Raw genomic sequence first — 16741 nt, 5'->3', positions numbered from 1 at the left:
CTTGCTGCTGTGATGGCACACTGTGGTATTTCACCCAGTAGATATGGGAGTTGATCAAAATCGTAGTTGTTTTCGAATTCTTTGTGGATCTGTGGAATCTGAGAGAAATATGTGTCTCTAACATGGTCATACATTGGGCAAGAGGTTAGGAAGTGCAGCTCAGTTTCCACCTCATTCTGTGGGCAGTGTGCACATAGCCTGTCTTCTCTTGAGAGCCAGGTCTGCGTACGGTGGCCTTTCTCAATAGCAAGCCTATGATCACTGAGTCTGTACATAGTCAAAGCTTTCCTTAAGTTTGGGTCAGCCACAGTGGTCAGGTGTTTAGGGCCAAATAGCATTCTAGGTTGCTCTGTTTTTTTGTTAATTCTTTCCAATGTGTTAGTAATTATCTTTTTGTTTTCTCATGATTTGGTTGGGTCTAATTGTGTTTCGGTTGTAGAATTTAACGTGTCTTTTCTGGATTTTGATAATTAGCGGGTATCGGCCTAATTCTGCTCTATATGCATTATTTGGTGTTCTACGTTGTACACAGAGGATATTTGTGCAGAATTCTGCATGCAGAGTCTCAATTTGGTATTTGGCCCATTTTGTGAATTCTTGGTTGGTGAGCGGACCCCAGACCTCACAACCATAAAGGGCAATGGGTTCTATAACGGATTCAAGTATTTTTAGCCAGGTCCTAATTGGTATCTCGAATTTTATGTTCCTTTTGATGGCATGAATGCCCTTCTTACCTGTCTCTGTGTCTGTGACTGGTTTTCACAGCCTGTCTCCAGCCTGCTGGGAGATGCTGGCTGACTACGAGAAACTATGAAAACTTTGCAGTGGTAAAGACAAGTGTTCTCGCGGTGAGCCTCCTGAGGACAAGCTTTCTGACAGCAATTAAACTTTGAGGAGAACAACAACCTCATAAGAAGAAGACAGTCCCGTCTGAGGAAAAATCATGGTTGTTACGCAACTCAGGCACTCCCTTCCAGTACTTATTAAGTCTGCTCTGTGTGGTGCCTTCCTTGTGACTGTCAGAACCTATACCTACCTACTGCTTCCCAGTCCTACTTTACCTGCTGTTCTACCTTTGATTACTTTTTAATCAAACTCTCATGCAAAAAAAAAAAAAAACATAAGGGAAAGTGTACTGAAAAAAACACAAAACATAAGGGAAAGTGTACTGAAAAAAACACAAAACATAAGGGAAAGTGTACTGAAAAAAACACAAAACATAAGGGAAAGTGTACTGAAAAAAACACAAAACATAAGGGAAAGTGTACTGAAAAAAACACAACATAAGGGAAAGTGTACTGAAAAAAACACAACATAAGGGAAAGTGTACTGAAAAAAACACAACATAAGGGAAAGTGTACTGAAAAAAACACAAAACATAAGGGAAAGTGTACTGAAAAAAATAAGTATTCTTTTTGAAATCGTTCTTTTATTCTGCTGTTGGTTTGGTGGTGGGGAAAAGGGATGTTCTTCAGTTGGTTAGGGAGAGGGAGTGCTGGGAATGGATGGCTGGTTTGGCTCCAATTTTAGACATGTATATTCATGTTGCTGCTCATTACCAGGCCTTTGATAACCAATCCCATCCTGATTATTTGGTGCTTCCATGACGAGAGGAGAGAGACTGTCTCTTTCTCGGGATGGAGAGCAGAGGAGAGGAAACGGAGGATTACTGTCAGACAGATAAGGGAATGACTAGGGATACTGATGGCCAGGGCCTTGTCATTTTGAGTGGCAGAGTGCTGTCTTTAATCAGCGAATGCGGGGGCTAGACTCTGTATGTCTGTCTGTCGGTCTGTCGTCTGTGGCTCAGCCAGCTCACCTGTTAATTCTAATTACCCAAAAAACATGATCTCATAATTATGTTTGTGCTGCAGTGGAAATGCCAAATATCTCCTTTTCTCCCTCCCAAAAAGCTCTGCATTGAATTTGCACTGCAGTGGGTGAAGGTAGATCAATTGTGAGTGACTGTATTTTAATCGAGTACAAACTCTGAGTTATATGGTATTAACTTCTGTCTAAGGCCTCCACAACTGCAATGACAAGTTTGTAAACAGTAAATGCACCAGGATGCTCTGAAAAAAGTTCTCGAACAATTGCCTCCGTGAGATTTCTGCTCAAATCTGTGTGTTTGAGGCTTTGGTCACTGAAGGAGTTCTCTCTGTGCTGCAGCAGGACAGTGTACAGTACGGCCCACCCTTGGCTGTGGGGTTAGAGTGACACAGCATGTGGCAGATTGGTTATGTTGAGCGGCACAGGCTCCAATAGCGGCCTTCAAAGACTTTTCAAAAAGCCACTTCTCTGTTGGATCTACCTGGTGCTCAACCCACATCCTGTTCTCAATCCTTTTGGAGTTTTTGAACACAGCCCAGCGTGCACTTGGAGAAAGGCCAGGCGGACACCCCCCACTAGCACAGCTCATCGCTGCTCTCATCTGTCAGCTAACAATCTACAACATTTTTGCTGACGTGGGATAATTAAGTGACTGTCAGTGACTGACATAACAAGAGAAAAACTGCTTATGCACAACCATATTTTGAAATTGCACCTTGCGTATTCTACTATTTTAACTCGCAATCGTAAGTTGAGACCCTGACTGCGTTACCCTCAAAAATATGATATATTTTTTTATTATTGATCTGAGGGCCTTCAAAACTGGGCCAGTTGCCCATGTCTGTACTAGTGGGAGGCTCAAAAGATGCATCTTGACCTTTGCACTACAGTTGAAAGGGAAAGAACAGAGCATCTACTTTTTTTGTTTCCCTCTCCACTGGTAAATTTAGCTTCATCTGTCTCATGTGGATGCTTTCTGATCTGGGCTGCATTTTGTATTTCATGGCTTACTGGATAGCACCAGATCAGCTGTTTTGAAGTGTTTTATGTCCAGGACTGAGGAATGGTTCAGGGGAGATGTATCGCTCGCCCAGGACTCAGTGCTGCACTAATATGATTTGTGGCTGTGTCTCACACTGACTATATTTTCCAACACTCGGAGAGCATTCTCTGAAGTCTGTGCAGTAAAAACACAACTGGCAAAAGCCAAATAATTATATGCCTCTCTCATATTAAAGTACAGTAAATGGCTTTTAGTCTTTTGGTAGAGTAATAGTATAGCATTAATTGCTGTAGGGTTAACATTGTATTTTTCTGGACATGAGCCATTCACTGTACTGGAAGAAAGTGGAGAAAACCAGCATTGGTTGTGGGATCAGATGGCTTTGGAAAACAGATTATGTCCAGACCAGAGAGCCCAGAACATGACCACAGGGGACTGATGTTAATAGAACACCACATGACCTTGGCGTTGCCACGGAGAAATTGTGATACCCTAGTAGGTTAGCAGACTGAGTTGGCAATGTGGACAATGAATACCTACAATACCTACTGAGTACCTAGACGAATACCTACCTACTAAATACCTACCTACGCAAAGGTAGGCTACTGTATCCAGGGTTTCAGAGTTTCAGCTATCAAGGCCACTTGGATGGTTCAGGTTTCAGTGTGTTCTGCCAGACCATAATAGGCTATCCCTCCTCAGTGGCTGAGGTGTACAGAGGAGAATAGAGATCTGTAACGTCTACTGCTTGGCATGAGCACAGGTTGCCATGACACTCTCCAGATAACCATCCAGATCGTCATGTGATCCAGAGACAAAACCGGCCAGCAGAAAACTCTTATTGTACTGTATGGTTTCACTGTTTCAAATGAAGTTATGTTTTCTCACCAAATCCCCAGAGACAGGGATTCTCTACTATGTCAAAGGTCAGGGTACCATGGCACTTAAGGTAAAATGACTGTGTGACGTAGCTTTGCCAATAATTCATTTCAAATGCACTGAACTGGGTAGGATGGAGTGGAGTGAGAGTGGATGGTGCCAGGTCTGCACAAGTAGTTTTTGTAAAGGGAGCTTTGTGCGGTGGACAGGCAAAGGAAGCAGAGGAAATAATAAGGTCATATAATATATTTTCTTTCCACAAACATTCATTGGATTGGATTTGCATGGAAATATTGCTGCTCAGCCCCTCCCTCCACGCCAGGTCATCAGCACAATTTAATTACATTAAGAGACGGCTAAATTAGACTCTGCAAACAGAACGGCTTAAAGGATTACTGGACCTCTGGTGGGGAGAGATCAAATTCCACCTTCCAGCTTGAAACAACATGCACTGTTCCTTGCAGTCCCCATGTGAAGAGGGATTGATGGAGAGATGGGGGGAGGGATGGATGGGGGGATGGAGGGAAGGTTGTTGTGGACCAGATGAGAGGGTAGTTGTACATACATCCACAGTTATTCCACAGGTAGATCATATATATATCCTTCCTGTTTGGCCCTGTCCGGGGGTGTCCTCGGATGGGGCCACAGTGTCTCCTGACCCCTCCTGTCTCAGCCTCCAGTATTTATGCTGCAGTAGTTTATGTGTCGGGGGGCTGGGGTCAGTTTGTTATATCTGGAGTACTTCTCCTGTCCTATTCGGTGTCCTGTGTGAATCTAAGTGTGCGTTCTCTAATTCTCTCCTTCTCTCTTTCTTTCTCTCTCTCGGAGGACCTGAGCCCTAGGACCATGCCCCAGGACTACCTGACATGATGACTCCCTGCTGTCCCCAGTCCACCTGGCCATGCTGCTGCTCCAGTTTCAACTTCCACCTGACTGTGCTGCTGCTCTAGTTTCAACTGTTCTGCCTTATTATTATTCGACCATGCTGGTCATTTATGAACATTTGAACATCTTGGCCATGTTCTGTTATAATCTCCACCCGGCACAGCCAGAAGAGGACTGGCCACCCCACATAGCCTGGTTCCTCTCTAGGTTTCTTCCTAGGTATTGGCCTTTCTAGGGAGTTTTTCCTAGCCACCGTGCTTCTACACCTGCATTGCTTGCTGTTTGGGGTTTTAGGCTGGGTTTCTGTACAGCACTTTGAGATATCAGCTGATGTACGAAGGGCTATATAAATACATTTGATTTGATTTGATTTGATATAGAGCAGTGGTATTAAAACCTTTTCAGAGGGGACCCCATTTTCTCTAAAATCATGTCTGGGCACCCCATTTTTGTTGCAAGAATTTCTTGCGACCCCAAACCAACGCAAATTTAATGATACTACCTTCAAATCTGTAACTTTTGATTTAGATCAACAAATAACCTTAATTTCATTACATTTTCATCTCTTATCAAAATGAAAAGTTAACAATAAATACATTTTCAAATTGGAGTTCTTAAAACGCTTGTATATTGTCCCATCTGTACTCTTATTTTTTGTTCCCCCCCAAAATACAATCTATATAGACTGAGTGTACAAAACATTAAGAACACCTGCTCTTTCCATGAAATAGACTGACCAAGTGAATCCAGGTGAAAGCTACAATCCCTTATTGATGTCACTTGTTAAATCCACTTCAATCAGTATAGATGAAGGGGACACTGGTTAAGAAGGATTTTTAAGCCTCGAGACAATTGAGACATGGATTGTATTTGTGTGCCATTCAGAGGGTGAAATTGACTCTACAAGGCGTAGAAAGTGTTCCACAAGGATGCTGGCCCATGTTGACTTCAATGCTTCCCACAGTTGTGTCAAGTTGGCTGGATGTCCTTTGGGTGGTGGGTCGTTCTTGATACACACGGGAAACTGTTGAACGTGAAAAACACAGCAGCGTTACAACATATTTAAGTGCCTTTGAAAGGGTTATGGTAGTAGGTGCCAAGCGCACTGTTTTATGTCAAGAACTGCAATGCTGATGGGTTTTTCACATTCAACAGTTTCCCTTATGTATCAAGAACGGCCCACCACCCAAAGGACATCCAGCCAACTTGACACAACTGTGGGAAGCATTGAAGTCAACATGGGCCAGCATACCTGTGGAACACTTTCGACACCTTGTAGAGTCCATGCCCCAATGAATTGAGGTTGTTCTGAGGGCAAAAGGGGGTGCAACTCAATATTAGAAAGATGTTCCTAATGTTTTGTACATTCAGTGTGTATATATATATATATATATATATATATATATATACTGTATATGGTCAAAACATATAGACTCAATGGTTACTAAAATGGGAAGAGGTCTGTCCATGATAAGGTGACACTTTCTTGATTTCTCAGTCAAACAGACAGGTCCTACATTTCCTAGTTTTGTCGCACCTGGATTACTGTCCGGTTGTATGGTCAGGTGCGGCAAAGAACGACATAAGAATATTGCAGTTGGCCCAAAACAGAGCAGCACGTATTGCACTTAGATGAACACGGAGTGCGAATGTCAATGACATGCATGTCAATCTCTCCTGGCTCAATGTTGAGGAGAGATTGACTCCATTACTATTGGTGCTTGTGCAAGGATTTGATGTGTTGAAGGTACCGAACTGTCTGTTCAAGCAGTTGGTACACAGTTCGGACACTCATCGGTATCACACAAGACATTCAACCAGAGGTCTCTTCACAGTCCCTTGGTCCAGAACAGAGGCTGGGAAACGCACAGTATTAAATAGAGCCATAACTACATGGAACTCTCTGCCACCCCAGGTAACTCAAACTAGCAATAAAACCAGATAAAAGAACACCTTACTGCCCGGGAATGAAGAGACACAGACATTTTGGTGCATATTGTATTATTATGTATTATGTATTATATTATGTATGTGATACGTGGTTGGGGTACGACTGTGATATGTGGTTGTCTCACCTGACTATCTTAAGATGAATGCACTAGCTGTACGTCGCTCTGGATGGGAGCTTCTGCTGAATGGCTAAATTGTAATGTAGATGTAGTGCTGTGTATATGTATGTATATTATGTATTTTATTTGTTATGTTGTTTCCTGTTTGGACCCCAGGAAGAGTAGCCCTGCCTCGGCAGCAGCTAACTGGGGATCCTAACAAATACTAAGTACTAAATATACTGTGTTTATATATATATATATATATATATATATATCTTTATTTCAACAAAAAAATTGGCCGACCCCACTGCCGTTCCCCGACCCTGACTTTGAATACCACTGATATAGAGAAAGGTTTTATATTTCAGCAACGAGACCTAAGGAAAAATGCACGCACGCACGCACACACACACACACACACACACACACACACACACACACACACACAAACACACACACACACACACAGGCTCTCGTACCTTAGTACATATTTTTCGTTCTCAATGTCATCTCATCAGTGATGTGTGAAGTGTTCTTTGACTGCCTGGCGACATGCTGCATATAAAAAAGACAGTGACATTACCGTCTTCACCCCAAGCAGATGGCTTTTCAACCACGACTCCTCACTGCGGATGCCAAGCCATGGATCAGTAAAGATGTCAAGGACGTTGGGTAGGATTTTCTTTGCATGGTAAGAGTGCAATTAGACAATAACTGGCAAACACACCACTGTGCCTTTGTTCAATTTGTGCCATTCAATGCATAGCACAGCAGTAAACAGAGCATCTCTATAGATTAGCTACTGTAACCGAGTCGAGCTAACATGCTCTCTTCCATGCAATGCTTATCAGAGGGGAAATGGGATAAGAAATGGATTACTGCTATGTAATTATACTATAACTGGAACAAGAGAATAGTGGGTGACCTAGTCACGACCCTCAGTGGAGATGTGTAATACTGTACCAGTCCACTAATTTTTCCAATGAAGAAAGACTTTGCTTTGCCATAGGGTTTGTTCCAATGAGATGGCAATAATGTGTTATTGGTGTTTGAGTGAAGACACATACCTTTACTGGAACACCACCATACAACTAGACCTTCCTCTCAGCCGTTGGCCCACACTGTGACAACAAGGCCTTAAGTGTTGGAAAAAAACGCTCACTGGTCAAAATGTGTGTTAGCAATTTATCTCAGCTAGTGCCTAGGACTTTGAGCCATGTCTTTCCCCCAGGAGATTGGTAGCTAGTGGGTTTCCCCTCACTTGTCCCTTAAACAGTTACTGTGGAGATCAGGAGAGACTGTTGCCCAGCCTGTTAAACTGCTGGTTCCTGTTCGGCTATTGTGAGTGTTATCTTAACTATGGGGGACCAAAGCACTCCACTGACTGTGACTACACTCCACAGCCAGACAAAGAGGATGAGCAGTGGAGAGAGGAAGATAGATAGAAGCTGACATCCAATGTATTAAAACCCAACACTATTAGAGATGAGCTTCTGGCGGGAATTGAGGCATCATAACTTAAGGCATAGATACAGTTCAGCATTATCTTTCCAGCAGTGTAAGCTATACTGAAGTCACTGAATGTTCATTGTAACACTTCATGTGTCATACATCATTTGTGAAATTAGCATTGTTTGTTTCTAATTAAATCATTGCCTGGATAGTGCGTGCATGCTTGCTTTTGCTGTGAAAATGGATATTCGTACAGTACAATTACAGTACAGTATGTCAGCAGTTTAAATACTTCAAATTCATTAAGTGCTTATCGTAATAATATAATATATGCCATTTAGCAGACACTTTTATCCAAAGCAACTTACAGTCACACATGCATAAATGTTACACATGTATGGACCTGGGATTTGAACCCACTACTCTAGGTTACAAGCACCATGCTCTACCAACTGAGCTACAAAGGACCACCCCTCATAGACATAAAATCCTCAATAAAAAAAGGCCATGCCACTATCTTGTCTCCATGACATTGAACTTGGCATGGTGCTCCTTCTGAATAGACAAGCCAAAACTCCTTGCCATTTCTACAGTGTGCGTGGCTCACTAGCACTGCAGTTGCTAGGTTAGACACACTCATCACTCGGCAGTGTGTGTATGTGTGTGTGTGTGCGTGTGTGTGTGCGTGTGTGTGTGCGTGTGTGTGTGTGTGTGCGTGTGTGTGTGCGTGTGTGTGTGCGTGTGTGTGTGCGTGTGTGTGCGTGCGTGTGTGTGCGTGTGTGTGATATGACCCGCACGAGCATCTGACAATCTGTGGAATATTAGAGCCAGGAGAGTTCTCACTCTCCGTAAGTACCTCTTATTGATAGAGAGGCTGACACAGCACTCATCCTGTCTGATACTGATGATGACACACAGCACAGGTGACACATGATAGACCCACACACAGCCGTGCATAGAGCCTCCCCCATCTCTCCATCTCTCTCTGTGTAGTCTCTCTCTCTCCCCCTCCCTCCCATCTAGATCCTAGCCCTATCTCCCCAGCTCTCTCTCCCCATCTCTCTCTCTCCATCTCTCTCTCTCTTCTTTCACAACATATAGTACTGATGATAGTATCAACCCATTCCAGTTTCAGGTCAGTAGAAACTGACTGTAGAATAGGTTATAATTTCTCTCCCACTGACCTGGAGCCTGTTGCTGGACCATCTCTGAGAGGTCCTGGAGGTGTATGAAGAGGACAAGGCCTCCGGCCCCGAACAGCAGGAGGAACCAGAAGGAGCAGGGCAGCTTGACGGCCGTGGCCCTCATCCGTCTTCTCCCACGCAGGGCGTCCACTATCCTACACTCCACCCACAGCATCCTGCTATCCTGCCTCAGCTCAGACTGCTGCCTGGGGAGAGAGAACAGGGACAGAGTCAGCCCAGATAAGACAGGACATAAGATATAGCAGCAAGCACAATACAGGACATAGCATGACATGACATAGGGTTAAATGGGTTATAATTACATTAATAAAGGTAGGCTAATCATGGTTCTTCAACAGTGTTACATCTGCGCCTGACACACCCTCTACTGCTCATCCTGTGTCTCATTGACTTGCCGCCACTCCCCCAGTGCTCTCTCCCTCTCTCTGTGTGTGTGTGGTTGTGTGGGCGGAGACAGGTGTGCTGGAGTCAGAGCAGTCCCCACCAGCTGCAACCTGTTCCATAATCAAGACAAATACAAATATTCAGTCCTGCCACTTCCACGCTGCCCGATCGTAATCTCTGCTCAGTCAGTCTATGTTTCTAGCCGTTTGTTACTAATTCGATCCTGTTATCCTGTTGTGCCTGTTTTCCTTGGCTGACACGGTTTTCCTCTCCGCTACAGTTCTGCCTGCTCTGACTCTGGTCCCTGTCTCCAGTCCCACGTCTCCTCATCCTGCTACTCTGCCCTGGATTCCCCACTCTACTGCTCCCTTGGATTCCCCTCCGGACCTGCTTACCCTGTCCCAACCCCTCTCGCTTCAGCCTCCGCACCTGGTTTCCTGCAACCCGCCCGAGCTTCCCCTGGCCTGCACTTCATCTTCCTCCTGTGTTTCAATAAATACCTTGGTTACATCCCAGTGTCCTCGTCTGAGTCTGTTCTTGGGTTTCCCTGTTCCACTCCGTGTAACAAACAGTTTTCTTCTCATTGCATTAATACAAAATGTGTTCACCTTACTGAGTGACAACTATAGAAACATATTCTCTTTGTACTGCTAACAGCCTACCACACAAGATTAATGAGATGTTACATTTTATAAGCAGGAACTACTTAAAAGACATACTGTGCAGCATTAATGATAAACATAGGCTCTTTGAAGTCCATTTGTAAAACAACACATGTCCTAAATGTGTTAAACTGTGGACAACTTGACATGAAATCTAGAAGCCATGTTTTTCATGAGTCAGTGAGCCAGTATGAGGGTCCGTGCTCAGGCTATAATGAATGGTGGCCTGTGCACAAGAGAAAAAGCATCTAAAGATTTCAATGGGATCTCACACTCAAACCATAAAAAGGAAAAAACCAAGGCGACGGAGATGTAAAAATGTACTTTATGTAATCATTGCTCGAAAGAATCCAAAAAGGTGAAAGTGCAAAGTGCTCAACATAAAAAGCAGCATGTGTTTCAGCTGCTATGCCTTCATCAGTACTGTACAAACAAATGAAGTGGAGACACTCACTTCAGAAGACACACCTGTGCATAACAGGTGTAACAGGTAACAAGTTAACTAGATACTGGTGAATAGGGGGTCATCCATGGCGTCTATAAATATACAGAATGATTAAATATAAATAATTAACACATATAATTGAAAATAAGAAACTATTAATCAGCCCGTATGAGTTAATTGATGCCATAACCTTGGAGACCATTAGCAGTCAATCAGATATCAAACCACTTTGGCTGGCCTTCAGTCATGGATAAATCAGCCAGCACAATCAGATATCAAACCACTTGGCTGGCCTCCAGTCATGGATAAATCAGCCAGCACAATCAGATATCAAACCACTTTGGCTGGCCTTCAGTCATGGTTAAAACAGGCAGTACAATCAGATATCAAACCACTTTGGCTGGTCTTCAGTCATGGTTAAATCAGCCAGCACAATCAGATATCAAACCACTTTGGCTGGCCTCCAGTCATGGATAAATCAGCCAGTACAATCAGATATCAAACCACTTTGGCTGGCCTTCAGTCATGGATAAATCAGCCAGCACAATCAGATATCAAACCACTTGGCTGGCCTTCAGTCATGGATAAATGAGCCAGTACAATCAGATATCAAACCACTTTGGCTGGCCTTCAGTCATGGATAAATCAGCCAGTACAATCAGATATCAAACCACTTGGCTGGCCTTCAGTCATGGATAAATGAGCCAGTACAATCAGATATCAAACCACTTGGCTGGCCTTCAGTCATGGATAAATCAGCCAGTACAATCAGATATCAAACCACTTGGCTGGCCTTCAGTCATGGATAAATCAGCCAGTACAATCAGCCAGGGACATATCTCATTCTTATGCATCTGCAGCGGAGATGCATCTATTGTTTTGCTGGGAACACGCCCTCTGATCAACTGGATCAAACGCTGGGAAGTGTATGTATCTATCTGCTGAATTCATTAAGCAAACACACAAGGATGTTTGTAAAATGTATTCTGATATTTTTCTACCATATTCACAATTCCCATTTATGGGATATAGCTATTAGTATTTAGTATGCACTGTGATCTTTTAAAGTATGATTACAGGATGAACATACACACAAAAACTATATGTGGACTGAATGTTGCACAGCTTCCAATGACAAACTTGTATGCTGTTCTGTTTTGTATAACTTACTGCATATCTAATTTCCCTTGGCAAAAACGATCTTCTTGAAAAAAAAACAGGTGGCCCAGAAACTATTTATGGTCAGAATTAAACGATTGGCTCCATAACAAAGAGACAAAGAAAGATTCAGTTGGTGGCCTATTCCATTCACTATTCAATTACTACCTGAGCCCAGGGTTTGACAGGGGTAAAATGGGAGGCAAAATCATGTTCACTGCAGTGCTAATTGTCCTTATTCATGGCAGCTGGCTGATCTGTGGTCAGGGTAATCCGTTCTGCTGCTGTGATGGAGATTACCCATCAAAAATGAGATGAGCCACCACAATGACTGCTATTCTGTTATGTAGAAAAGACCAGGGTTCAGATGGTATTCGTTTTCTTTCAAATAATCTGAGCAACTGACTGAGGCGGCCTGGGGCACCAGGTGGGCAAGATTAGCCCTTTTGGGACAATTATGTTGTTTCCATTGTGCTCGGCAAGTTCAATCAAGCACAGCTGAAGTATAGGTCTGTTTTCTACACTCCTTTGTTCCGGTTATCCAATTGGCTACAGTATGATAGTGGCAATGTCTCGCTCTCTTTCTGTTTATGTCGCTGACATACGTACATCCCACCCTTCCCCCATCTAACATACAGTTAGCCCAGTCAGCCCCACACCTCAGCCGGCAGCGGCCCCCAGCCACCTCACACATTCCCCTGCCCCCTGTGACGGTGACCTGGCTGCCAGTGGCTGGCTCTGCCGGGGACACGTACACCCAGACACACTCAGACAAAGGGCTGATGACGGCTCAGACGCAAACAGACATGCTCAAACACCCTCACACATAACACCCAAACACCTTTAGAGTAGCTATTCTCTCTATGGTGCATACCAGCAAATGCTACAGATGAAGTCACAGGTAGGCTATTAATATACAGACAGCCCCTGCAGTAGTGTTCCCATGTTCAGGTGTGAAAAGACAGAATATATTAAACAGCATGGCTGAGAGTGCCAATGTCCTAGCTACACTGCTACACTGCTAGCTACATAGCTACACTGCTATATGAAGCTTTGGCTTTGACTTAATGCTTTTTTAAATGTATTTGTATTGTATTTCACCTTTATTTAACCAGGTAGGCCAGTTGAGAACACCTTTATTTAACCAGGTAGGCCAGTTGAGAACACCTTTATTTAACCAGGTAGGCTAGTTGAGAACACCTTTATTTAACCAGGTAGGCCAGTTGAGAACACCTTTATTTAACCAGGTAGGCCAGTTGAGAACACCTTTATTTAACCAGGTAGGCCAGTTGAGAACACCTTTATTTAACCAGGTAGGCCAGTTGAGAACACCTTTATTTAACCAGGTAGGCCAGTTGAGAACACCTTTATTTAACCAGGTAGGCCAGTTGAGAACACCTTTATTTAACCAGGTAGGCCAGTTGAGAACACCTTTATTTAACCAGGTAGACCAGTTGAGAACACCTTTATTTAACCAGGTAGACCAGTTGAGAACACCTTTATTTAACCAGGTAGGCCAGTTGAGAACAAGTTCTCATTTACAACTGCCACCTGGCCAAGATCAAGCAAAGCAGTGCGACAAAAACAACAACAGAGTTACACAAGGGATAAACAAACGTACAGTCAATAACACAATAGAAAAATCTATGTACAGTGTGTGCAAATGTAGTAGAGTAGTGAGGTAAGGCAATAAATAGGCCATAGAGGCAAAAATAATTACAATTTAGCATTAACACTGGAGTGATAGATGATAGGTGCAGATGATGATGTGTAAGTAGAGATACTGGGGTGCAAAAGAGCAAGAGGATAAGTAACAATATGGGGATGAGGTAGTTGGGTGTGCTATTTACAGATTGGCTGTACAGGTACAGTGATCGGTACGCTGCTCTGACAGCTGATGCTTAAAGTTAGAGTGGGAGATATAAGACTCCAGCTTCAGTGATTTTTGCAATTCGTTCCAGTCATTGGCAGCAGAGAACTGGAAGGAATGGCGGCCAAAGGAAGTGTTGGCTTTGGGGGTGACCAGTGAAATATACCTGCTGGAGAGCGTACTATGGGTGGGTGTTGCTATGGAGACCAGTGAGCTGAGATAAGGCGGGGCTTTACCTAGCATAGACTTATAGATGACCTGGAGCCAGTGTGTTTGGCGACGAATATGTAGTGATCGACAGCCAACAAGAGCATACAGGTCGCTATGTTGGGTGATATATGGGGCTTTGGTGTAAAGCTTCTCGTTGGTGGAAGGAGAGGAGGACCAAAATGCAGCGTGGTAAGTGTTCGTCATATTTTAATACAAAAAACTGAACACTACACAAAATAACAACGAAGAGAAAACGAAACAGTTCTGCCAGGTGAACAGACACTAAACAGAAAATAAACACCCACAACCAAAATGGGGAAAACAGGCTACCTAAGTATGATTCTCAATCAGAGACAACGAACAACACCTGCCTCTGATTGAGAACCAAGCCAAACACATAGAAATATAACAACATAGAAAAAAGAACATAGACTACCCACCCCAACTCACGCCCTGACCAACCTAACACAAAGACATAAAAAAGGAACTAACGTCAGAACGTAACAGTACCCCCCGCAAAAGGTGCGGACTCCGGCCGCAAAACCTGAACCTATAGGGGAGGGTCTGGGTGGGCGTCTGTCCGCGGTGGCGGCTCTGGTGCGGGACGTGGACCCTACTCCACCATAGTCTTTGCCCACTTAAGTGGCATCCTAGGAGCGGCGACCCTCGCCGACGACCTCGGACTGGGGACCCTTGCAGCGGGCCCCGAATAGATGGGAGACTCCGGCAGCGCCGGACAGGCGGGAGACTCCGGCAGCGCCATAGTGAAGGACGACTCTGGCAGCGCCGTAGTGAAGGGCGACTCCGGCAGCGCTGTAGTGAAGGGCGACTCCGGCAGCGCCGTAGGGAAGGACGACTCCGGCAGTGCCAGAGTGACGGGCAGCTCTGGCAGCTCAGGACAGACGGGTGGCTCTGGCAGCTCAGGACAGATGGGTGGCTCTTGCAGCTCAGGACAGACGGGCGGTTCTGGCCTGGAGAGAGAACCTGGAGGTAGGAGACGGAGAGACAGCCTGGTGCTTGGGGCTGCCACAGGACCCACCAGGCTGGGGAGACCTACAGGAGACCTGGTGCGTGGAGGAGGCACCGGATGGACCGGCTGTGGGGGAGCACTGGAGCCCTGGTGTATAGCCTTGGCACCACTCCTCCAAGCTGGATGACCACTTTAGCCAGGACCATCCAGAGTGCAGGCACAGGTTGAACCGAGCTGTGGGTGAGCACTGGAGATCTGGTTCATACTACTCGCACCTCTCCCTTAGGCTCAATGCCCACATTCGCCCGGCACGGGCGGAGCGCAGGCATAGGACGCACTGCACCCTCCCAGCGCCCTGGAGACACAGCACGCAGAGCACCAGACACGCTGAGCCGGCACAACAAACCCTGGCTGGATGCCCACTCTCGCACTGCCGTGTTACCTCCTCATATCGCCGCCACTCAGCTTTCGCTGCCTCCAGTTCTTCCTTGGGGCGGCGATATTCCCCAGCCTGTGTCCAGGGTCCCTTGCCGTCCATTATCTCCTCCCAAGTCCAGGAGTCCAGAACCCTCTGCTCCTGGTTACCACGCTGCTTGGTCCTTCTTTGGTGGGTGATTCTGTAACGCTTCTCGTTGGTGGAAGGAGAGGAGGACCAAAATGCAGCGTGGTAAGTGTTTGTCATATTTTAATATAAAAAACTGAACACTACACAAAATAACAATGAAGAAAAAACAAACCAGTTCTGCCAGGTGAACAGACAGTAAACAGAAAATTAACACCCACAACCAAAATGGGGAAAACAGGCTATCTAAGTATGATTCTCAATCACAGACAAGGAACGACACCTGCCTCTGATTGAGAACCATACTAGGCCAAACACATAGAAATATAACAACATAGAAAAAAGAACATAGACTACCCACCCCAACTCACACCCTGACCAACCTAACACAAAGACATAAAAAAGGAACTAAGGTCAGAACGTGACATTTGGTGATAAAACGGATGGCACTGTGAGAGACTACATCCAGGTTGCTGAGTAGAGTGATGGAGGCTATTTTGTAAATGACATCACCGAAGTCAAAGATCGGTAGGATAGTCAGTTTTACGAGGGTATGTTTGGCAGCATGAGTGAAGGAGGCTTTGTTGCGAAATAGGAAGTGAATTCTAGATTTAATTTTGGATTGGAGATGCTTAATGTGAGTCTGGACATTAACATCCTTAATTCAATAAATGAAAATCCATGGTGTTATTGTGTCCAATCACTGCACTATTGTCAATGCTGTTACATAGAATTACAAGTTCAGACCAGAGAGCTTCATATTCGGCTTCATAATAATGACTTGCCCATTTCCTGACCTCTACCTGCAGAACATCTACAGTGTGCTACATGTAACACGTAAAAATGACACACACACACACACACACACAATATCTCGTTAAAATCTTAATCTGGGTTTACATACAGTATCGATATTGTGCAAAATGCACAATTATATTTAATGAGCACATTTGAGTAATATTCCAGCTAAAGCAGCCTGAAACCCAGCAGACCAGCTACTGGGAGCTCATTAAAGAGTACCACAGCATGAGGCTAGAGAGGGCAAAGGAGTTGCTGCTGATATTGTGAAAGTCTCCAATGAAAGACATTCATAGAATTATTATGGGGATGCAGTGGAGAATAGCAAAGTGTGGAAATGGAGGGAAGTTTGTTGAGGAAACAGTTTCTCAGTACAG

At 44.5% G+C, this 16741-nt stretch overlaps 1 protein-coding gene across 1 annotated transcript in view; it reads right to left on the bottom strand.

Moving 5' to 3' along the window:
• LOC109874951 (carbohydrate sulfotransferase 8) overlaps positions 1–16741 on the bottom strand; it is a 228582-nt gene that overhangs the window by 173495 nt on the left and 38346 nt on the right. Inside the window, exon 2 of the mRNA XM_031814298.1 lies at positions 9285–9490. Within this exon, the coding sequence (XP_031670158.1) occupies positions 9285–9459 (175 nt within the window). The 5' untranslated portion in view covers positions 9460–9490. The remainder of the gene's footprint in view (positions 1–9284; positions 9491–16741) is intronic.

The sequence above is a fragment of the Oncorhynchus kisutch genome, linkage group LG3 (assembly GCF_002021735.2).
Source record: "Oncorhynchus kisutch isolate 150728-3 linkage group LG3, Okis_V2, whole genome shotgun sequence".
NCBI classification, from domain to species: Eukaryota; Metazoa; Chordata; class Actinopteri; order Salmoniformes; family Salmonidae; genus Oncorhynchus; species Oncorhynchus kisutch.
This window is presented reverse-complemented; position numbering and strand designations above follow the sequence as displayed.